Raw genomic sequence first — 26045 nt, forward strand, 5'->3', positions numbered from 1 at the left:
CGCTGCTGCCATCAGGAAGGTGGTACTGGGGCCTCAGGACTCATGCCCCCAGGTACAGTTATTACCCCTCAACCATCAGGCTGAGAGTCAGAGGGGATAACTTCACTTGCCCCATCACTGAACTGTTCCCACAACCTATGGACTCATTTTCAAGGATTCTTCATCTCATGTTCTCAATATTTTTTGCTTATTTATTTGTCATTTTTTCTTTGGCTCAGTTTGTTTTCTTTTGCACATTGGTCGTTTGTCCACCCTGCTCAGTGCAGTCTTTCTTTGACTCTGTTATGGTTCTTGGACTTATTGAGTATGCCCACAAGAAAATGAATCTCAGAAGTGTATATGGTGACATCCAAAACCTTTGATAATAAATTTACTTTGAACTTTATTATCTTATGAGCTTGTCTTCATCCTTGAAAAGGATCTGCTTCTCTCTCAAACTGCATTAAACATTATGTTGCCAAAAGTATTCCCTTTGCTGGATTTCCAAAATAATGGTATCAACATGCAAAAGGTAGTCACCACATGAAATAACTGATGAAACCAAATTCTTCTAATACTACTTTGTTAGTTTCATTGGCTCTGGAGTTAATAACTAATCATGACCATAATTCACTAGTCTGTTATAGGCAGAAACCTTCATAATGCCTTTCAGGTGTGCCAAACAATAAACTGACCTTGAATGATATGAAACCTCAGAAAAGGTAGCTAAAGGCTTACTCAGAACTGTGAGTTTTACTGAGCATCTTAAAGAAACATTTACAGAGAATTCAAGAGTTAAATGCCAAGTCACTATGGTCTAAATATAAGATTAGAGGGCTGGAGCAAACTGTAGTTCAAAATATGATGCATTCTTCACAAGAGGTCAGTGTGGTAAATAGAATGCTGATGAATAGAAGGGAATTGGCAAGAATTGGACATCGGAGCAAAACTTTGAATAAAACAAGTTTTTGTAGAATAGAAAATGAAAGGACAGCTAGGAATTAAAAGATGAATAGTCAAGTTTGGAAGTAGTAAAAACATGCTTGATGGATCAGTAGGTGGGCTGAGGAAGTGGCAGAGAGATGCAAGAAGCTTTAGTGATAGGAATTTGTAGTCAGAAGATCCTCTCCAATGCTTGGTTGAGCAATTCTAATTTGGATTCCAACAGTAGGTTCAAAAAGAATAGAATATGGGTTGGGGAAACAAATGATTGTGCACTTCCCAATATTTTTACAACAGATTAAGAGGCAATAAAATCCTCAGATCAGGAGCTTTGTGAACCACAAATCTAAAGTGAACCATTTCTCCCAAGAACCACAGTTGTCTTATGTCTGAGATTCCTCAAACTCTTTCCCAAAGTACTATATCTTGAAATAAATCTAATTTACATTTGAAATGAATCTTATCCAGTTTTATCTCACCTCTAAGAAAACTATTAAGCATACAGATCACCTATGTTAACATGTTAGCTTAATTCGTCAAATAGACCCCATGACTTTCTCATGGCTTTCCAGGGGGAGGGGTGCTCCATGAAGAGAAAAATAATGTAAGTATATACAACTGGAATAAGAACAAAATTAGTTCCAGCATTATTATAATGTTGAATAAAACAATCCCTCCGACTAATAACCTAGCCATTCATGCCACTGTTACTTTATCCAGTAGTAGCAAATACTGTTCTCTAAACTGTATACAAAAAATAATGACATAGCCAACCTTTTCCATAAATTCTACTGACTCCTCTATTTCCAGGATCTTTTTTTGAAATACAAGACAATGCCCCTGTTTATTTTAACTTAAAGTTATTATGGAAATTTGCACATTTAATTTATAATTAGTACCAATATAACTTGTAAAAGAAATTGGACAAAATGGAATATTTGCATACCTATTTAAAAAGGCATAAAAATTTTATGTTTATGCAGAAATTTGAAGAGAAATTTGATGAAAATTAACCACTCAAAATAAAAGAGTAACAAATGACACGGAAAATCGACAATACCAACCTATTCTGCATAAACAGGCTCAAGATTACAATGATGGCGGTGTTGTCTTCTTCATTTTGACCACTTTGTTGCCTACCACTGTATTTTGCAGTATTGCTATTTAATTTACTTATTACCTTGAAGTTGAAACACTGAAGCAGAGTTGGTTGCAAGATGAATAAGGAAACTCTACAATCAGAGTGTTTGTTGCTGCAGCTCCATGGTCTTTTCACACTGAATCTCCGTGGTACTCTTCACACTGAATCTCTGTGGTACTCTTCACACTGAATCTCCATGGTACTTTTCACACTGAATCTTCATGGTACTCTGCACAATGAATCTCCATGGTACTTTTCACACTGAATCTCCAGAAGCCTTTGCTGATCACAGTTTGAACTATAACATGCTGACCTTGTCAAAGGTTTTGCCAGAGAGTTCTGTCTTGAGCCACATGTATACTAATAGGTGACACTGGTGCTGGCCCAACTGGAAACAACACTTGACGATGCATTTTAATCAACAGTCATCAGTGACAACCACACCTTTCAGATGAATGAATCTTCCTTTTCCAACCCAACTTTATTTTTTCAGACACAACCTGCCATGGAAGGAAGTGATATTCTTTTGTCTATCAACATTACCTCAATTTTTCCAATCTAGTTCACAACATTTTGTGCACAGTCTCCCATGCAAAAACCAAGTGTATTCAGCCTACATGGCAACTCAGAGTGCCATGTTGTCTGCCACATTTATTCTCCATTCCATTTTTTAAAAATTCTACCTTTTGCCTCTAGTTCTGTTACAGGCCAATACAAGCTTGAGGTAGGACCCCTTCAGTATGGAAGCATTGCACCCTTCCAGACTTGATTGTCAGTTTAGCAACTTCAGATAACTTACATTTTATCCATAATAGCAATGGCCATTTCTGAAGCAAGCCATCCATCTGTGCTGCAGGCTGGTTTTCGACCTCCACTGGCACAGCATGACCTGAGGTGCATGTCCCAACTTTTATATTCCTGCGTGTTCTTTTTAACAGCCTTCAATTCACTTCTCTTCCTCTAACTTCCCCACATAAACATATCAACCAGGTGACCCTGTCACAGATATTCCCTTTGTCCTATCTACTCAACAGCTCCCCACCCAATATTCTCTCCAGTATGAAAGCAGTTTGTTTTCCTTTCCCCATTCTGACAAGGGGCACAGTCTTTAAATTAGAGCTGTGCTATTTTCCATACATGGGGCAATAGAAACCTTTCATCCAGAGGATTCTGGATTAACTGTATCTTCAAGACTAAGATAAATTGATTTTTGTCAGTTAAGGGTAACAAGAAATATAGAACGAAAGTGGACAAAGTGGAAGAAAAGGCACAAAGAGTTTTGAATTAAATCACAACTTTGAGGGGCCAAATAGCCAAAACCTATCCCTCTTTTCATAAAAATGCTACCAGGACTGTATCAATGTATTATTAAAAACAGACAATGCCTCTACATTTTATCGATTTCCACAATGATTAAAAAATTAAACAGGACAATCCTTCAGAAATTATGCACCTACAATGTCCTATTAAATCATAAAAGCTATTAATGTCATCAGTCCCAAGAAAAGCAAATGTAAGAGCTTGGGAAGATTTTTTTTTCTCCAAAATATCCCTTTATATTGCTATGAAAGATTTTAATCAAGACTAGAAACAGTATGCAAAATTTAGTTGAGTGATCAGTCACCTTTGGCTGATCATAAGCTGCTTAAGGAATTACAGGAAAGTAAAGTTGAATTTAATATGATGCTGCATCAGACTGGCTGATTATTTGCTGCTAGACATGCCCTGCAGTAAATCTGACCAGATTCACCCTCTGTCTGCAGCAAATTAAATTCCACTGCTTTTAAGCACAACAAAAGAATTGATCAGTAAAGGGGATTAAGAACTTTATACACCCAGGACTGGAGGTTTAAATTATTTTTTTTTCACAATTGCAGGTTTAATATGCAAGCATAATATTTAGTAAAAAGAAGCAACTCAATCAAGTAGAGCTAGAAAAAAATATTTAAATTTGAATAACATCTAACAGAAACAATGGCTATAATTCTTTCTACAACACTATGTCGACATCAAAAAAGAAATTCTACACTTATCACCACTAATAAGGTTAACATTATTCAATTTGTAGACTAAATTGCATCAGTCAGAATTAGACTAATACTCATTTTGGGTGCAGCATATTAATTGACGTTCATTGTTCCAACTAAAATGGCTGTGTGAACAGCATAATAGGATGAAGTCCCACCTCGATAATTTTTCTGGCCTCTTTGTATTTCCCAGTATGAAGAAAAGCGAAAAAGAGGTCGTATAACATTGTCATTTCACCGCGTTCTTGGTTCACAAAATCCATAGCTGTGTGCACAGAAAAATTTAAATACTGTAACAATAGTTAAAATTAAAATTACATTTTCTCTTCAAAAATATCAGCAAGGTATCAGAATTTTCTGTTAAAATTCATGATTCCACTTATTTCTGAGGAAGATGGAAATAATTAATTTACATATCAAACATATAAAATAATAATAAAGATTTTTGCACAGGAGCTGGAGGCAGCTTTAAAAAATAGCTTGTCTTAACAAGCTAAGTTACTTTTGACTAATCATCTTTGCCTCCTTTGACGTAGAAAATCTAGTTACCACTGAATCCATTCATACAATTTTGCAAGACCTTCCCAGTTACCCTTTCCATGCAACCAAAACACAAGATAGCCTAAGAATGGACTACAATACATCCAAGTGTTTCAAAAAATAATCCATATTTTCAAGAAATAGCTCTATATAAATATCTCATTTACTCCCTTACTCCCTAAATTCAAAGCCTTATATTGGAGTGAAGTGTTAGAATTAATTCTCAACTTCTATCATTTTGAAAACTCCTTTCCAACACCAAATCTAACATGCTTAGATGCTCCCCAAAGTTAAGGTAATTGAAATGTGGGTTACCAAGTAAATGATGACATACCTAGTTAATGTTATAAATGCATTTATTATGAATAGCAATGGTTTGCACCCAAAATATTAAACTTTTCCCCAGTGTAACTGATTGCATTTCAAAATATCATAATATCAAAATCTCACAAGCTACATGCAATTAAACCACTTTTTCCTGTCAATGATCAACAGAATCCACTTCAAACATTTTATTCCCGAAATTCCAAGAATGCTTTTACCCAAGTTCCCTTAAAAGAAGACATAAAATACAAGTTACAATTTGCAGATATTGCCTTTCAGAGGGTTAAAGTACTTAATTACCAGTACTTTAATTAGATAGTCATTCTTAAAAAGTAACCTTGTCTATATATGATACATTATATCATGTTTTATATAACTATAATTTCACAGAATAACACTTTCACCCTATCTTCCAAATCTAACCCTCTGTAGTGAATCGAGTCATATGATCAATCAAAACCCTGCTTATCTTGAAGAGTATTACACAGATAGATGTTAAAAAGACTGTAATTTGAGCATTGGGAGTTAGATGGAAGAGCATTTGGTTGAAACAGAAAACATTTGCAGATAGGCCTTTACAGAATCCCTTTCTTAGTTACCTTTTTGCAAGAGATCCGTGTCGCCCTGCTCAACCAACCTGCACAGAACATCGTGGAGCCTCGGCATATGGTTGTACTTCTTGTGACAATCAACAACTGCATCTAGCGCTGCGGGTAAATTCCCGCTGAAAAAGAAACGAGAAAGTTTCAGTTACATCATATAGCAACATTTCTTCAAAGGCATGAATCAAAATAATAGTAATCTGGCTAAATAAGCCTACCCAAGATAAATTGCTAAGAAGGCAATCTTTCCTTAAGAAATTGTTCCCATATCTGTTACATTATTCCTCAGATTTTCCAATTTACAAATGTCCCTCTTATTACCAAGATACACTGCCAATATGCTTAAATTGACACTACCCCCTTTTTTTTGGATCAGAAAGTCTTAAAATCATCAATATTTATCATAATAACCCTCCTTCTTGTACAAGGAACCCAGCATGATTACCTCCATTGAGACAACAAAAGGCAGAGAAGCTGTGCAATGAAAATCACTACCACTATTCTCACAGGATTGTATTCTAATTTATCTATTTTTTTTAATGCAGACCCATCTCAGTGCCAAAAGAATCCACTGTAGGAATAGTACTACTTCACTATGTAACGTACAAGATTTTCCAGTTTTTAAATCAGCTTTTGTTTTTGCAGAGAATGTTAAAAAGAGCCACGATATAAACAAGAAGTAGTTTAAGTCTGGAATGCATTGCGGGGGGTAGTGGTAAGAGCAGAGTCAACTGTAGCTTTCGGAAGGGAGCTAAAGGAAATAAACTGAAGTTATAAGAGGAAAAAGAAGTGGATCTGTCTGGATTGCTATGACAGTCTCAATGAGTACTATGTTCCACTGAAGAACGAGTTCAGTTTTGCTCCCCCGCTACAAAGAAAATGCATCTCACTCTGGTTGAACTGCACAAGCAATTTACATGGTTGCTGCCAGGAACCAAAGGATTCAGTTAAAGGGAGAGGTTGGACAGGTGACAACCTTTTCCCCCATGGAGTGTGGGAGGCTGAAAGGTGATCACACAGAGCTGTATGAAATCATGATAGGGTGAATGTACTTGTCTTTCACCCCAGGGTTGAGGAATCAAGAACCACAAGGTGCAGGTTTAAAGTGAAAGGAGATAAGTTTAATAGCAACCTGTGAGACACTTATTTTTGATGGGAAGTATATTGTATAAGCTTCCAGAGTAGGTGGTGTAAGGACAGCTTGTAAAAAGACAGTTGGACAGATACATAGATAGGAAATGAGTAGGAAGAATTGGGCTAAACAAAGGCAAAAGGGCTTCATTGGGCATCTTGGTCAACAGGGACCCAAGGGCCTGCATTCTATGCTGTATGACGCTATGACCTTGCGTTGAATGTTCTCTGTCCATGGTTAACCAATTTGATTTTGTGGGTAGCCATGGGCCAATAGCACCTGTACAAATTGACAGAAAATGATTATTATTCCATTGACACCCCTCACAGGATCAAGAAAGACAATATGCTAACAGGTCATTTTGCTATGGAACTGCAGCACTGCATGAATAAGATATTGTCCAGACTAGATTTGTTGGGGCGCCATGGTAGCGTATGATGCTATTACAACTCTGGTCATCAGAGTTCAGAATTCAATTTCAGCATCCTTTGAAAACATTTTGCACGTTCTTCCTGAGTGCTCGTGGGTTTCCTTCCACAGTACAAAAACTGTGTGTAGGCTAACTGGTCATTCTAAATTGTCCTGATTAGGCTAGGGTTAAATCAGTGGGCTACTGGGCAGCACAGCTCGGAGGGCCGAAAAGGCCCGTGTTGCATCTCTGTTTAAATAAAATCAGCACAAAATCTGACAATGAGACAAAGCACATTCTCAGACAGCTAGAAAATCCACAAATTTTACAAACTTAATTCCTTCAAACATTGTCAGAATTGTAAATTAATAAACAATTAGACAATGCAATGATCTCAAACTACTTTTAAACCATGGAAAGGTATTTTTAAAATTACAATTATACTATTTCAACATTTACTCTCACTCCACTTCTGTTAAAATCCATTGGAAACAGCTCTTGTACCTCCTCAAACATTGCACAAAATCCACAAGTCCTGTTCCTGCAGTTAAAACAAGATCCTAAATAAGAACTTGTGAAATTGTGATTTTTCTTGTACCAAAAGCAACTTAAGTTACATGTAAACCTGGAGTAAATCTACATGTAAACATTTTTTCAAATGTTATGTTTTTTAAACTCTACTGCCTAACAAAATCTCTTAAAGTCAAAGATATTGAGTGTTGAATATCAAAAAATGAATGAGTTCTAATGAAGGGTTTTGACCCAAAATGTCGATTGTTCATTTTCCTTCCTAGACGCTGCCCTACTGCTGAGCTCCCCCAGAACTTCCGGTGTGTTGCTGTAAGGCATGGATGATATTCTTGAAACATAAGATAACATAACAGGATACAAGTCAAATGCTTTCATTAGTTGGAGAACTTAAAAGAAGGGTGGGGAACCAGCTTTAATACTGGTGCAGTTTATACATAAAACTTAAGTATCCATACAGTTCTTCTCGCAGTTGAGTTAATCTCTGGAATTCTCTTCCCCAGAGAGTTGTGCAGGCTAATTTATTATAAGTACTTAAACTGAAGGTAGATAATTATTTTAGAGGATTGAAGGACTGAAGGCAATTTGGGATTTGGTACAGGAGAAGAATTGAGGCTGACATTCGATCAGCCTTGACCATATTGAACATCAGAGGATGTTTGAAGAGTCAAATAGTCCACTCTGTTTCCAGTTTCTCATACTATTTTCTTAGTTTTTCAAAAAGCAATAACTTGACTACAAATAACAACCTGATAAAACATCTCACAACACTCAAATAAACTATATCAACTCAAAAAAACTGAGAAATTTTGGAAGAGTAGTACAATCAAAATTGATGACTCTCCCAAAGTGTAAAAGGATAGAATCAAAAGATGCGGGGAGATAAGAATGCATACTCAATGAGACAGCAGAAGTAAGACACTTCACCCCTCTAACAAGGACTGCAATCAATATCACAGCTAATATTCCCCTTGGGCTCAAGACCTCCTCTGTGCCAATTCCATATAGCCTTCAATTTCCAAAATCTTCAAAAATGTATCTACTTTAAAAAAAATACTTCCAGGGTTCTCAACTCCACAACCCCCCGGGGTGCAATATTCCAGAAAATTACCACTTTCTGAGAGGAAAGCTTTCTATGCACCTCAGCTCTAAACGATCATGAGCGGGGTTTATTGCCAAGTGGAGAGAGGCCAGGAAGTACATGGGAACAAGGGTTTCAATTACCAATTGTAAAACAAGAAAATGAAATATAGCAAAGAGATGGCTTTGAGCATGCAAGACTGGAAGATTTACAAGCATCAAACATTTTGGTTAAGGATCCAAAAGCAAAATAAGTTTTGTGGAGGAAATGAACCAACAGATGACACAAGAGTGGAATACAAAGGTAGAAGCAGAGACGCTATTCTTACACAAAGCAGAAATTGACGGTCTTAGAAGAAAGCATGTGTATAAATGAGCATAATGACAAGATTTTCATCACGTTTGGCTCACTTGAACAAGAAATGAAGAACAAGTAAATGGAATAAGTTGCAAACTCAATGCACAGAGTATAAGAAATAAGGTGGATGATCTTGTTACACTTTTACAGATGGCTGGGTATAATGTTGTGGCCATCAATGAATCGTGGCTGAAGGATGGTTGTAGTTGGGAGCTGAATGTCCAAGGTTACATGTTGTATCAGAGGGATAGGAAGGTAAGTAGTGGAAGTGGCGTGGCTCTGCTGGTAAAGAATGGCATAAAATCATTAGAAATATGTGACATAGGATCAGAAGATGTAGAATCCTTGTGCATTGAGTTCAGGAGCTGTAAGGGTAAAAGGACCCTGATGGCAATTATATACAGGCCTTCAAACAGTAGCTGGGATGTGGAATACAGACAACAGGAAAAAGAAAAGGCATATAAAAAGGGAAATATATTATGATCGTCATGGGAAATTTTGACATGCAGGTTGATTGGGAAAATCAGGTTGGTAATGGACCTCAAGAGAGTGAATTTGTTGAATGCCAATGAGATGGCTTTTTAGAGTAGTTTGTTGTTGAGCCTACAAGGAGATCAATTATAGTGGACTGGGTATTATGTAATGACCTAGAGGTGGTTAGGGATCTTAAGGTAAGGAACCCTTAGGAGACAATGGTCCCAACTTGATTGAGTTCAACTTGAAATTTAATAGGAAGTAAAGTAAAATCTGATGTAGCAGTATTTCAGTGGACTAAAGGAAATTACAGTGGTATGAGAGAGAAATTGGTGAAAGTAAATGGGAAGGAGATGCTGGCAGCAATGACAACAGAGCAGCAATGGTGAGAGTTTCTGAGAAAAATGAGGAAGGGGCAGGATAGATGTAGTCCAAAAACAAAGAAATATTTAAAAGGCAAAACAGTATAACCATGGCTGACAAGGAAAGTCGAAGCTAGTGTAAAAACAAAAGAGAGGGCAAACAACAAAGCAAAATTTAGCAGGAAGGTAGAGGATTGAGAAGCTTTTCAACACCTACAGAGCAACTAAAAGAATCATGGGGGGGAGATTAAATATGAGAGCAAGCTAGCAAACAATGCTGGATAGAAAAAAATATTTAAAAATATATATAAACGAAGAGATTAGAGTGGATATAGGATCTCTAGAAAATGAAGCCAGAGAAATAATAACAGGGGACAAGGAGATAGCAGATGAACTAAATGAATATTTTGCATCAGTGTGGCAGACACCAGCAGGGTGCCAGGTGTTGAAAGGTGTGAGGGAATGAAAGTGAATGCAGTTACTGTTACAAGGGAGAAGATGCTCAAAAAGCTGACAGACCTAAAAGATGCACAAGTCACCCAGACCAGGTGAACTGCACCTTGGTGTTCTGAAAGTAGTGGCAGAGATTGTGGAGGCATCTTTCAAGAATCATTGAATTCTGGCATGGGTTCCAGAAGACTAGAAAAATGCAAATGTCACTCCACTCTTTAAGAAAGGAGGAAGGCAGCAGAAAGGAAGTTATAGACCTGTTAGCCTGACCTCAGATGTTGGAGTCAATTGTTAGGGATGAGGTGATGGAGTACTTGGTGACACAGGACAAAATAGTACAAAGTCAGCATGGTTTCCTTCAGGGAAAATCCTGCCTGACAAACCTATTCGAATTCTTTGAGGAGATTACAAGCAGTTTAGATAAAGGGGATGCAGTGCATGTTGTGTACTTGGATTTTGAGAGAAGGGCTTTGACATGAGGCTGCTTACCAAGTTAAGAGCCCAATGTATTACAGGAAAGTTACTAACATGGTTAGAGCATTAGCTGATTGGTAGAAGGCAGCAAGTGGGAATAAAATGATCCTTTTCTGGTTTTATGCCAGTGACTCGTGGTGTTCCACAAGGGTCAGTGTTGGGACCACTTCTTTTTATGCTGTATATCATGATTTAGATGATGGAATACATGGATTTATTGCCAGGTTTGCAGACGATACAAAGATTGGTGGAGGGGCAGTTAGTGTTGAGGAAACAGAAAGACTGCAGAAGAACTTAGAGATTAAGACAATGAGCAAGCAAGTGGCAAATGAAATACAATGTTGGAGAATACATGGTGATGTACTTTGGTAAAAGAAATAAATGTGCACACTATTTTCTAAACTGAGAGAAAATCCAAATATCTGAGATCCAAAGAGGCTCGGGAACCCTTGTGCAGAACACCCTAACAGTTAACTTGCAGGTTTAGTCAGTGGTGAGGAAGGAAACTGCAACGTCAGCAATCACTTTAAGAGCTCTAGAATATAAGATCAGAGATTTGATGCTGAGGCTTTATAAGGTACTGGTGTGGCCTCACCTTGAGTATTGTGAAAAGTTTTGGCATCCTTATCTAAGAAAAGATGTGCTAGCACTGGAGAGGGTTCAGGAGGTTCACAAAGATGATTCCAGGAATGAAAAAGTTATCATATGAGGAATTCTTGATGTTTGGGCCTGTACTTGCTAGAATTTAGAAGGATGAGGGGGATCTCATCGAAGCCTTCAGGATGTTGTAAGGCCTAGATATGGAAAGGATATTTCCCATGGTTGGGGAGACTAGGACAAAAGGCACTGCCTCGGGATAGAGGGGCGTCCATTTAAAACAGTGATGCAGAGAAATTTCTTCAGGCAGAGGGTGGTGAATTTGTTATCACAGGCAGCTGTGGAGGCCAGGTTGTTTGGTGTATTTAAGGCAGAGATTGATAGGTTCTTGATCGGCCATGGCATCAAAGGTTATGGGGAGTGGGGCTGAGGAGCGGGGGAAAGGATCAGCCATGATTGAATGGTGTTGCAGACTCAATGGGTCAAATTGCCTAATTCTGTTCCTATGTCTTATGGTTTTAAAACAATGGATTTTTTTTAAAGAAGGTAATGTGGAGATGAATTACATTGAATTGAAGATCTGTTAACATGATAGGGGATCTCAAAATTAAATTCATGCTGTTTTTACAAGGATAACTAATAATTGGTAATAAAAAAGGCTTGTAGGCATTTTGTTTTACAGAAAAAATGCATTCATTCTTCATTTCAATAAATACAAAACTTAACTTCCATACAATCCAGATTTGAATGTTCAGGTGAAACTCGTCAGATTACATAGTATCATCAGTCCTATTTGGTTCACTGCCTTTTAATAAAATCACATCCCCACTTGCAGTAAGAATAGCAACTTAAAAGTACTCATGTCCCAGTCATGACGCTAGTTCCATTTGATTGAAGTATGTTTTAAAACGTTTAAAACAATCATTGAAATATGTGTCCAACCCATACCATGATAAATAGCTATTCTTAAAGCTCTAGGTCACAGTTTTCATCATTTTAAACCAACTCAAATAATTTCCACACACAACTTTCAGTCAATCTCTACCAAAGCCAAATTCCAAACCAAAATTTCCAAAGTCTGCTCTCTCTCCAATTAACTTCTCCTCATAGGTGACATGCTGTCAGTTTGATACACATTTGTAATCAGATTATACAGGTGATACATTTGGTTTAATCTCTCAAACTGAAGGGCAGAAATATGAAGAAATTACTTAATGCACAACAGCAGTTGGACAACATCGTCAGCCAAGACTTAAATAGTTTCTAAAGACCATAAGGCATTCTGGTGAAACATTCTGCTGTTGGATATTTCTAACAAAATTGTGAATTTGCAGGGGGGTTGGGAGGGGGAACATATATGGCTTCAGTATTCCAAATCCAGATGCCTTACCTACTTTATCTAGTTGAGAATTGATTAAAAACAAAATAAAGGCAAAGCCTCTGTTGTCATTAAATGCCTGTTACGTGAATGTTAAGTGAACATACTAAATATTGCAAAAAAATAAAAAAAATGCCTCAAGTACAAAAATGAACTAAATAGGGATCATTACAATCGAACACAGTGTTTTTCTTCTGTGTAAATGGGGCTTCACATGATAGATATGTACCTTATACCCTTCTCAAGCCATGTTTACAGTACAGTGAGTGGAACCGTACTGAGACATTCAAATTTTTGTCATTTTGTATGAAGACAAAATTACAGGTTAATTTTTATCTGTGAATGGATGGTGCAACTAAATAAAAGCAACAGACGAGACAAACAATAGAGCACTGCCGTGAAAAGCTTACAGCTGCTATTCAACTGCTTAGCCCCATTTATTCAGTGATGAAGAACTTTACAATGGAAGAGCAAGAGACAGTTCATTTTTATATAATGTAAGGAAACACTGTCGACTGTTGATTTTAATTGCCATGTGGTAACGTTAGGTTAAAAGCTTCAGTTAAGTGGCAATTCATGACAGTTTTACTGATTGAAAAGCTTGTCTTTTGAAGCTGAAAACCTCAGGGAAAGGAGCAAAATAAAATGGGGGATGGTGGAAGAGAAAGAAATTGGAGGTAAAAAGAAACACTTGTGTAACAAATCCCAATCTGCAAATCTAAATCAGATGTTAGTGTACAGGGAAATCAATTCTACATGGTACAATCAGTTTTGCACAATCATAGATTTAAAGGACTGGCTCTTTACTGAGCTAAATGTTTCGCTGTTCATTAGACATAATGAGGAATCTTCAAGGAGACTGGTGTTGCAATTACAACTAATCCTCAAAAAATTAACTGTGTTGAAGGCTTTATAATTTCCCTAGGTACAATTTAGCTGTCACTTACTTTAAAATTTACTCAAACACGCTTTCGAAATAGCTGTAACTTCACATGTCAAGTGCTTTCCAACCAATTAAGTCTAACTGGAAGTCACTGTTAAACAACTGAATGACTAGACAAGATAGCTCATTTCCCTGCTCTTTTGTTCAGAATAATATGCTGCATTTACATTATCAGCCTCAACAGGATTTTCTGACAGGGACAGAAAAAATTGCTAGCGCTGTCCATGCTAAGCACATGAAGCCTGTCATTTACCAATCATCCTTCAAAATGCAATAGCCATGAATGCAACTTAATTACAACCCAATGATCCTTGACGAAAAATCACCTTATCTGTGTCCTGTCTCTGCAAAGCAAATGAACTACTTTTGTCCTTCATTGTTGATGATGCTAAGTTCATAATTGCAAAATAAAACGAGTTTAAAAAATAAAGCAAGCTACACTGAAGTCTTCACTATCATTAGAACGCAGTTTGAAATGGGAGGGGGGTGGAACGAACGGACGCATTCCCAACAACAAACTTTCATTTCTGTTTTGTGCCTCAGTCGGATAAATAGGAAAAAAACTTTAAGGATCAAGTATTCTCAGTTTGAAATACTTTATTCTAATAAATTGCTGCTTCTGGTCAAAATATGCAAAGTAGAGACCATGGCTGTACCATTAAACCATTGTATATCTGTCAGACTAACAAAATATCACAAGATATTTACAATAACACTTCGTTCTTAATTAGTCGTGGCTGATAGTTGTGTTCATTTTAGAGAAACTGGTGTCCTTTTTCTCTTACCTATGCATTTACTTGTTCCCCTCCCCTCCCCCATCAAAATATTTCATTAGCATCTACTTAAATATAAAGCCCCATTCTCAAAACAATACTTTGAATGGCATGATAATTTTACTCCATATACCTCATAGAACAGAGTAAGCTCAATTGTTTACATTCTGAATTGACACTTCAATCATTCTCCTGAAGTACTGAGCTGACAAGCTTGACAATCTGAAGAGCTAATTAGGGACAGGAATGCCTGAGTTGAAGAATGGAGCACCTCTGCACTTTGTATATATGAGGCACTCCTAGAACAGAGGTGAGCAGTATTCCTGCACATTTTCTTAATACTGCCCAAGCAAAGTATCTCAAATCTCCAATTTAGTCAACACCTGCTTTTGACCCAGTACCACAATAGTTCCAAGCCTCTCCAAGCCTGGACTCTCAAAATGAATGCTCTATTCACTCCAAAATCCATTTTAATCTCCTGATAAAATGCTGTGACTTGTTGCCTGTTGTAAAATTGAACAAGACGTCTAGAATAGTGGCTGGTTCAATTAAAAGTCCATTCCACGTTAGCTCTCAGTCTGGATGGCACTGTAATTCATAATGAAAAAACAACTTGGATTTTTGTGATTGATTGCTATACAATGAATTCCAGGGGAAAGTACACAATGGAGTTTAAGCTTTGCTAGAATAGTGCCTCAGATGCATTCATTTATGTTGCCCTGTATAAGAATGCTGAGTTATGCAGAGTGCAAACAAATCACTACATCCCCATGAGGCATTGCATTAAAAGAAAGAATGAAGTGAAATATAACAAGAAAACTAAGATGTATTTAGAATATTTGTTCAGCTGATTACACAAAGAACTGTTAGTCTATTGTAAGGAATTTGAGAAAATGTGCACATTGGATATTTCTGTCAGGGACTCCATGCTGACCATCAGTATGCAATTTGCCTCTTTCAACTGCCATTGGCAAAAAAACAGCAAATTAAACTATTAATATATTAAAATGCATACCCAAAGTGATTGTTCCACATCATACATTCCACTGAACCGTGGAAACTTATCATCTGCAGCTCTCAAAAAAAATTAAGAGTGCATATTTGCATAAGGAGGATAAAGTCAAAAGGTTGATGACGACATGAGGGAAGCCATCTTGAAGGAGTTATTAAACCCGGCCCATGAGAAGAAGCTGAATTAATGTCAGCGGATACTATCATTAATGCAGAACAGTTCAATGATCATGTCATTTCAATTGAGTATGTAAATTTGTCTGCTCCGTACTGCCAGACTTAGCAACATGCATGCAAGATCCCCCCAAAATTGTCAGATGCTGTCAACCTTCAGATTAAGCAAACAGAAAATGAATGAAAATCAAAAAAATAAACATTTTTAAAATGATTGATGCCAAGACTGTTATGATCAACTCATCAGGCAAAAATTCACTTCAAATAAATAATGATGAATTATTACAGAAAATCATTTTAAATTTTCATGTTATCAAAAATGCAACAAGTTACGATGTTTCTTTTTGTTTGCAAGAGGTGCATGTAAAAGTTGAACATATTCACTCAGCTTGAAATTTAAATTATATCATATATATTTAAAAGACAAATATTACTTTAAAATGTTCCTTTTTTAACTGTTAACTTGATTTAACTTCCAGTGAGCAAAAAATGTTCAAAACACTGAGCAGATCAGGCTGTATTTTAATCAGAATGTTGTCCTTGAGCTCTAACATTGACACTTCCCACTGATGCTTCCTGACCTGCTAAGTTGCCTGCGGTTTTAATTCTGCAATCCTTTTGATTTTCATTGACTGCAGATATCTCCAGATTATAAAGGTATACATTTTCACAAGACAATCTTCATAAATTGTGAGCAAAAGCAAATGAAATTAAGAACAGAATTTAACAAACTAAAAATTATTAGACTTCTGCCAAAGTACTTCACGCAGTTGAGATTTGCTTCCCATAACGAAACCCAGACAAATACATCAATGCCAAGTCAAATGAAGGCATGTTCATTACAAAGACTGAGGGAATCAAGGAAAAGATTTAAATAAATAGTTTGAAAAACGAGGACTAAATATTTGAAGGCAAAAAGGTATTGCACAGCAAAGCAGTTAGTGGAATATTCATGGGGATATTTATGGAAATACAATGTGGACATAAGCCATTTCAGCCTTTCAAGCCACGCTGTCATGAAATCCTGATTTAATATGAGCCTAATTACGGGAGCACTTACAATGATCAATTCACCTACTAACTGGCATGTCTTCGGACTGTAGGAGGAAACCAGAGCTTACGGAAAAAAAATTACAGGAAGGAGTGTACAGATTCCCTACAGATAACGTTGGAATTGAAGTCCAAACTCCAAAACCCTCAGCTATAATACTGTCACGCTAACCACAACACTACACTAAGCATAATCCAAAATTTTCAGTCAAGGTTGGGGGAAATCAGGGACCATGCAGATACGCAAATGCAGGGATAGGGAATGCAAGAATAGAGAACAAGGAACCTTTGGGATCCAACTCAAGCCAATATTCAAAGGGGACAAACAGGATGCTGAGGATGTAATTGGGACGACTGAACCACTAACAGTGCCATGGGAGAGGACGGAGTTTGCATTGAATTTGGTTTTCCCACTGATCTTCAAAACTAACTTCTTCAAGATTGCATTGAGATGACAAATTTCTTCTCTCAAAGGGTGGAGAAGCTGGGTAATTTCAGAAGCTGGGTAATTTTCCACCTCATAAGGCCATGAAGGCCAAATCTCTGAACATAACTAAGGAGATAATTACCGGTAGATTTCAGGATGCAAAAGAGAGAGGATGTGCATATGCTGTTGGGATAAAAAAAATCAGCCAAGATAGTATTGAACAGCAGGTTCAGGGGGCTGAATGATCTACTCCAAATTTTCAATGTTTCTCAACAGACTGATAAGGAAGAGGATAGAGATCATAATCGGAAAAATTGGGTGTCACTGGCATCATATATAAAATAATTTCAATGTCTTTAGTGCTATTGTACTCTCAATTTTTACAGCCTAGCTGCATCATAGTGTTGTAAACCAAAGCCATTCTGACATGATACAGATAAGATATAAAAATTCAGAGTGCAATTGCACCCATGACAATGAAGTTAATTGCTTTGGAGTTTTAACTGCAAACAGAAAGGAATTAAACAGGGTTTTCTCAACCTGAAGTTTAGCCAGTACTCGCATAGCATTGCACAGTTCATGCCAGCTCTTGAAACATTGCAAAGCAAGGCTTAAAGTTCCTCACAAATCTCACTCTAAAAAATAACTTTAAGACACTTCAATTCTTAACTAATAGCTAAGAAAATGGATTTTAATTTGCAATAACAATTAGGCTCCTCCAACAAAATAAAGCATTGTGAAAATAAATACCAGAACAATTCAGGGGGCAAGGATAGTTCTTTGTTCAGGAGCACATTTAGCTTGTTACTACCAGGTAATGTTAATTTTGGTATTTGCAACTTACTGATCAAGATAGACTGTAATGAGTGGTGAACTGAGATTAGCAGTGGCCTTGGCTAACCCCAAGTTTACAATGGATTCATGTAGCCGTTGCACTGTCTCCACTTCTCCCTTCAAGGCAGCAGAATTCAGGATATGGAAGAATGAAGATAATGCTGAGTCTCGAAGAACAATTTTTTTCTCACTCATCTCTTTTAAGATCAAAACAGCATCTATAATGCAAAACAGAAAAAAGTCCCCAGTTAAAATTTATTCAAGAGGAAAACAAACTCCCTTTTTTGAAATAAAAGGCCTTTTAACTAAGCAAGAATGCAAATTCTGGAGTATAATTCAGATTTCAACTTAATTATTACTTGTGTATATATCCGAGACTACAATTATACACCACAATGGCATGATTTTATCATTTCTCCGCTACTGTGACTACAAATTATAGGCAGTATCTGTGTGCCCACTCTGCACTGTATAACCCTGCACAGCCTGCCCTGTAGCTGTACAATCTCACTAAATGGATGCTTTTATCCTTCAATGATAACATCTGCTAAATCACACTATTGTTTCTCTAGCAGATGGTTTGTCACGAGGCCAGATAATTAAGATGTGTTTACACTGTATTTACATCAAGACTAATGGCTTGATACCGATACAGTCTGTTTGCAGAGCCGATACTAATTATCCAGTCTTAGAGAGGAAAAGCTTCCTAAAAGTCTACATTTAAAAACTAAGGTTTGATAATCTGAATAGACTGGGTTTGATTTTAGAACATACATAACTCATTTGCTGATTCTAACAAAATCAAACACGATGACTAATAAAGTGATTAGTCATTAAGTTCTAATATAACTTTGAAATTATCAAAAAGATTAAACCAGGTTTCTACATGTTGTGCAACATTTTATCAGTTTTATACACTTTGCCAAAATCAAAAATAAAAACCGTTAGTACAAGTGGAATGCCTTGTCATGTTGCTCAATCCTAAAAAGCATTTAAAAAAATAATGCTGGGCAAAACGCAAATACTAAGCTTGTCGAAACATTTGAGCTACTGTAATGGCCTATGCTGTCCACAAATAGTGCTAGTTGTTACAAGAAATTATACAGTATTTTAATATAACCATTGAATGCATGACATACCCCAACCTAAAATAAAACTCTCACTTTCCAGAGATGTAGATGCAGCGGTAATTATTTCTAAGAGGTGATTTCTTACTCTCTACCCCTGTTCATCACAAGCAGATAGCTTACCTTCTAATTTACCATGCTTGGCTAGGATCCTCACAAGTGCCAAGTACTTATTTGTATCAAGGCTAACCGAAGAATCTTTACGGTCCCTTAAATTTCAGAAAGAAAAGAATTAGCTTTTCAAGAGCACTTTATCTATTACCTCCATATATTTTAGTAATGTAATGCCTAACTTCATATTATATAAAAATCAACATATAGCACCTCTCACTTTTAATTTAACCATAGCCTGGGTTCTGATTAAGATTTTATGAAGGAGGTTTAAATATTACTGCTTGTTTAAGGCAAGAAGGTCTGAATATCAGCATAAATTAATCTGACATATTTCTGCACTAGTGTACTTACATTTCTCGTTTCAGGTTCAGTGCTTCTTCTACATTATCGTGTCGACAGCAAAGATTTATTAGTGCAGCATAGCCACCGATAGCCATGTCCGATTCATATTGAGCTTTCACTTCAAGGGCTTTTTGCATATTCTAAAAAGAGAAGGAATATAAAGCTATTCTGCTGAAGGGATATTAGCTGTATAATATGAAGCTCACATTTCCTCTCATGCAAAACTTCTACAGATGTTGCTGCAGTTTTAGTTACCTGATCAGTATATTCAATTACTACACATATTTAAAAATATTTCAGGCCAAACAAATCACAAGGGTAATTATTGAAAATAATTTGAGTGGGCCCAGAGAATATCCAGTACATTCCCTATGGATCAAGTATTAATTACATAAAGACACACAACTATTTTTATTCAGCTTGAAACTGATCTTGTTACAATATTTAGGTATTTAACCTTTTCTCCTGAATCTGTTTATGTATAAAACAGTAAAAAAACACCATCATTCAACATGAATTATTAATTTTAGACAGCTTAATTTCAAGCATGGTACATTTATGGAATCTCACATATTCATGTGAAAATGTAGTTCACACATAGGAGATGGAATTTGCAGTAATCTTGGCAACATATTTGTAGGGAATAATTCATAGCAAATTTTAGTCTTTGCAAAACAATAACATTCAAAACATACTAGTCGGTGATAATAAAGTTGATTCTGATTCCGCAATTACCAGAGAAGCTACTGGGGATAACATGGGCTGAGGTCTGATGAACGAGAACTTGTCCTGAACCAAACAACTATCATCTGAGAAACATTCATTCAAAGCAGTGGAGTAAAACTATAATTGTCTTCAAGATTCTTGGGTTCAGATTGGTTTCGGGGTCCAAGCAACGATCTTGGACCTGGCAGTTATTTAATAGTCTGTGTGTGAAAATCTTGTCGAATAGGAACAAAATTTGATTACCGGTAAGTCATTTTCTTCTCACCTACTTCTTTCAAGTGCCCCATCAGCACCCACTGGCAAAAATGAACAATGGCACATGGTCAAGGCACCACAAAAGGCTGAACTTCTGTGAACATAACATCCTAGAAATGAGGCAGCTTCTTCATTACGGATTTCTGTAAAGTCCTGGAACTTCTGGCCATTGAGGCACCTTATCCAGTTACATAATTACACTCATTCATGTAAAAGTTCATTGTTTTTTAATCTTCACAATGTACTTGCCTGGATCTAGCCACAAAAATAAAATCATGGATTTACAGAAGACATTGATTATGGATTTTATGCTTTATGCCATGACAAAACAGCTTGTGAAAGTGCTTAAAAAGCACGTGGGATGCTGGACTTTATTAACAGAGACACAGTTTTTTCTTTTCTGTTCAAAGACCCTTTGAGTGAGGTGGTTAATGAAGCCAACATGGGACCCACAGATGACTACAAGATGCTTGAGAGGGCAGGTGGATAGCTTGCAAAGTATTGTGATTCCATTACCTCTTCTAATGGGATCCCATGTGTTCATTGCAAATGGATGTGTCCTCAATGCCAACTCAAAGCTTCTTCCCGTTTTGAGCAGTCAGAGGTACAAGTCAGTGGGGATGTTCGACTTTTGCAAGTAGGCTTTAAGTGCATTCTTAAATAATTTCCTCTGGCCATTTGCTGAGCTTTTGTTGTGACATGGTAAAGAATGTAAGCAGAGAAAAAGTACCAAAGCAAGGAATACAGTAACTACTTTGAAGACACCAGTTCAGCCATAGCGTAATAAAGTCTGGGCCTCAGAGTTTAGGAATGACATCAAGCCATTTGAAAGGGGGTAGGCAATATTTCCAAAAAGGAAGATTTTAGTTACGTGTATATAGTGGAGAAGCAGTGTATATTAGCGGTTCAGTGATGATTTGACAGAGGTGTTTAAACTCATGAAGAGACAAGACAGAGCATACAATAGAAACTACTCCCAATGGAAAATTCAAGAACCAGTGAACAGTGAGCAATACTGGTTATTAAAGAATCAAAAGTGTTATGAGAAGAATTTTTTTTTCAACCAATCCATTAAGTAGTTAGAATCAAGGGGAAATAGAGGCAGATTTGATCATGATGTTCAAAAGGCAAAAGGATGATATTTGAAATTTGCAAGACTAAAGAGTAAACGCAGAGAATGAAATTGGCTAGTTTTTGCATAAAGTTTGCACAGACTTGATATGCTAATGGACTTCTTATATGCTGCATCTTTCTTTAATGTCTTATCACTTTAAGAACTCCCCTGCACAAATCTGACAGGAAAATGGAATGAGACATTTCTGTGATCCAAGAAACAGGGCTATTTATATTGATAGACCACCCATACACAAAAAGCAAAACAGCATTAAAGTCCTATATCCAAGCATTTTTTCTTTATATTTTCTACTGCACTGAGTGCACTTGAAGGACGAAGTTTACAACATATTAATGATGATGGAATTAAATATCCCAGATGACTCAAGCTCATAGAAATTATACATTTTTGATTCATAGTTCTACAAATGCCTTAAGTTGTGATGGCAAAAATCTGAATAATTTCAAGATGTACTCCCCTCCATAAACTGATGTGGCTGGATAACTATTAAAAAAAGAACAATTCCCTGTACTCATTTCAGTATTACCACTTCCAACATAAATAAATACATACAACAACTGCTTCAAGGTAGTCCTCATTTTACTTCAACAAACCTAGCCAAAATGCTTAGCTCTTCAGAACATTATTGTAAACATAATTGAATAGATATGTCAGGTTATCAACAGGAAAGAAATACAATCACAAAAAAAGTGACAGCATAGCCTAAGTGATTTACATATCAACACATAATCGTATTTCTGAACAGATTCCCAGATGCATGAAACTCACATTTTACTTTTTAAAGTATTTAGGTTTGTTTCTTTGAGATACTAAAACAGCTGCAGAGATTTGCAGCTAAAATAACCTACATCTCACTGCCTTCTCCAGCATTCTGGTGCTACCAAATAGTAGATGGGGACAACAAAATACTGGTTACCAACACAAGCAAATAAACAATGTTATAAAGTGCAATAAGAACTATGAAAATGGAAGATAGACAAAAAAGCCACAATTTGTTAAGCAAAAGCTAGAAAGGATTTATTTTACAACAGATTTCAGCATCTTCAGGTTTACTTTCTTCAATAAGAATACAATTTTCCTGAATGAGTTTCGGCTTATTTTTAGAATTTGAGTCATCAGGTTTTACCGTTTTGTGAAATTAATATGTCCAAAGAAAGACAGGATTTATTTGAAATTTAAGATTGTTTGAAACTAATTTGGAGCTATTTCTCTACAATAATGGAAACATTTCAAATGAGTATCAAACAACACACATGAAGTAACTATTTTTCCTTACGTCTGATGTGAAAAATTAAAAACTTAACAGCAGCATTTAAACTCCTTATGAATAGGCACCTAATACCTGAATTAATTGCATATCTTGACTTGGTAACTGTAGTAAAATTGCTACTTTTTGTGCACCGGTCAACATGGTGTCAATTTTATATTTAATTTCAAGTAAGAAGCTTTATGTTACTTTGGAGAAGCCGCTATTTCATGGATGATCAAATAAGCACCCTCCAACATCCACTAGGTAACTACCGTAGATTCCGGATTATAAGCCGCTACTTTTTTCCCACATTTTGAACAGCTTTGAACTCTGCGGCCAATAATCCAGAGCGGCTAATACATGGTTTTTTTTTTCATGCCGCCTCGTAAACATTTTGCCTCGTAACAGTAGACCAATAAAATTGATGAGTAGTTCACAGAGGTCCAATGAAATTGTACGATAAATCAAGCGCACTTTCACAATTAAATTATTGTAAATCAGTCATTTGTACTCACCCTCATCAACATGGAAAATACTCGAAGCAAGACCCGAGCGCGTCAGACCCGATTAGACCCGATCGCAATGCGCAAGCGTCAGACCCGATTAGACCCGAGCGCATTGCGCAAGCGTCAGACCCGATTAGACCCGATCGCAATGCGCAAGCGTCAGACCCGATTAGACCCGAGCGCATTGCGCAAGCGTCAGACCCGATTAGACCCGAGCGCATTGCGCAAGCGTCAGACCCGATTAGACCCGATCGCATTGCGCAAGCGTGTCAGACCCGATTAGACCCGATCGCAATGCGCAAGCGTCAGACCCGATTAGACCCGAGCGCATTGCGCAAGCGTCAGACCCGATTAGACCCGAGCGCATTGCGCAAGCGTCAGACCCGATTAGACCCGATCGCATTGCGCAAGCGTGTCAGACCCGATTAGACCCGAGCGCATTGCGCAAGCGTCAGACCCGATTAGACCCGATCGCATTGCGCAAGCGTGTCAGACCCGATTAGACCCGAGCGCATTGCGCAAGCGTCAGACCCGATTAGACCCGAGCGCATTGCGCAAGCGTCAGACCCGATTAGACCCGATCGCAATGCGCAAGCGTCAGCCCCGATTAGACCCGAGCGCATTGCGCAAGCGTCAGACCCGATTAGACCCGATCGAAAACGCTGCTTTTAAGTTAAAGTCGATCAATAACTTTTCCTGGTAGGCTGCAATATATATATTTTTACCAGTCGCTAGGAGATATTGGAATGTTGTTCGTGCTGTTCAGTAAAAAAGTATATGCAACGTAATTTGTGTTACCGATACGTATGTATATTTAAAAGTAGCGGTGCGGCCTAAAATCCGGTGCGGCCTTTACAATTAAAAAATTGATTTTATTTCTAAAATTAGAGCCAGCGGCTAATAATCAGGTGCGCTCTGTAGTCCGGAATCTACGGTAGGTGTTAGCTTTTCAGATAGCAATCACAACAGTCTCTTAAATGTCCCTAATGTCATCTGCCTCTACTATCACCTCTAATATCTCCTTCCCACACCTACCAATTTGTTTAAAATAAACTGACATACATTCCTCCAACCACCTTAAAATTATACCCCCTCATACTGAGGGGATAAAGTCTCTTGTTGTTTTAATTTTTTAAATGATAGAATATCAAAGAAAGACAACAGCATACAAGGAGGTCATTTAGCATTTCAAGGTTGTGCCAGCTTTATGCAAAAACACTGGAAGGAAAAGGAAGAGACTCCAGTCAGTAGTGGGGAGTGGGGTTGGGGGGGGGGGGGGTGAAGCTGTCCCTCATGAAAATCTATGTGTCTATAGACAGACATTTGGATCAATAGCAGTCTAAGATTCAACAGTGGCCACTATTTCAATTGATGCTTACCAGCAGTGTTGACTGTTGAATTACCTGCATAACCTTTACTAAAAGTATTAAAGTATTACCTAGTACTGATTTACTGTTCAGCTGCTTGACAGCTTGGTTATTTTTATGGTCCTTGAAGATTTGGCCTTTGTCAGGGTACATTACCAAGAAGTAATCCTGCAAAAGAGATCAGTGCTGCCTTCCTGCAGTTTGGCTACATTTAATGCTGCAACTCTGGTTTGCATCTCTATCCAAAGTAAACGTAATTAAGTTATTTCCATTTGGAAGAAGGCATCTTAAGTTTTATGATTTCTTGTTTTATGGAGAGAGCAAGTAATATGTCTTTCGAAATGGGATGAGGGGGACTTTGCTTACACTCTAAATGAGAATGAATATTTAAAATGTTTTTACAAGTAGGAAAAGACCAAATATATTGTATTTGAATAAAAATATTTTGTCCATGAAACATGCTAAACATTTCAAAACATTATTTAAAGAACTGGCTGTTTTTTTTAAAGACTGGGTTAAATGAAAGTGGTAATGGATATCGAACAAAACCACTGATTAATCAGAAAGTAGACAGCAGCTAAATTTATCTCATAGCCAAGTCATTTGAAAGATTATCTCTGCCTATTTAACTGCTCACCCAGATTTGTAAAAGAAGCTTAAGATCATTTCAGGTCTTCAAGGATACAGGCACAGATTAGATTTTACAGTTACTTAAATTTTGTGTTGATTGCTCAGATTCATTAGCCTATACCAGAGCCTACACCAATTTATTCATTTCCAACTCGTGAATTAAACAATCTTGTCAAAATGCCAGAGTAGCAAAGAAAATAAAGGAGAAACTGTAAAACCAAAGGAATCTGAAAGAAACTATTCATTTATCTCAAGTGTCAAGAAACAAACCTGGGGAACTTCATTTATCGATTAAAAGTACCGAATGATAACAGTATTATGCCAGTAGCTGAAAAAAAGACTAGTAATCAAATACGTAGATATTAAACTTCAACGCAATTTAGGAGAGTGGATAACAGCGTTAAGAGGTATCAAAACACCAAGTAATTAAGCAGGGAGATAATCAAACCGGTTATCCTTAAAACAACTTCAACACAGTGATCAACAACCTGTTAAAGGAAAGCACCCCACTATATAAAAAAATCATAAAGTAAATTTGTACCTTTTCAAAGACAATAATTTGAATTGTAGAGATTACCAAATTTT

At 37.0% G+C, this 26045-nt stretch overlaps 1 protein-coding gene across 1 annotated transcript in view; it reads right to left on the minus strand.

The window, feature by feature from the left end:
* Positions 1–26045, minus strand: part of lrpprc (leucine-rich pentatricopeptide repeat containing) — a 138596-nt gene that overhangs the window by 40017 nt on the left and 72534 nt on the right. The window contains exons 21-25 of the mRNA XM_073050655.1: positions 19602–19732; positions 19260–19345; positions 18020–18227; positions 5553–5677; positions 4248–4354 (exon numbers count right to left, since the gene is read on the minus strand). Coding sequence (XP_072906756.1) covers positions 4248–4354; positions 5553–5677; positions 18020–18227; positions 19260–19345; positions 19602–19732 — 657 coding nt within the window. The remainder of the gene's footprint in view (positions 1–4247; positions 4355–5552; positions 5678–18019; positions 18228–19259; positions 19346–19601; positions 19733–26045) is intronic.

The sequence above is a fragment of the Hemitrygon akajei genome, chromosome 7 (genome assembly GCF_048418815.1).
Source record: "Hemitrygon akajei chromosome 7, sHemAka1.3, whole genome shotgun sequence".
Taxonomy (NCBI): Eukaryota; Metazoa; Chordata; class Chondrichthyes; order Myliobatiformes; family Dasyatidae; genus Hemitrygon; species Hemitrygon akajei.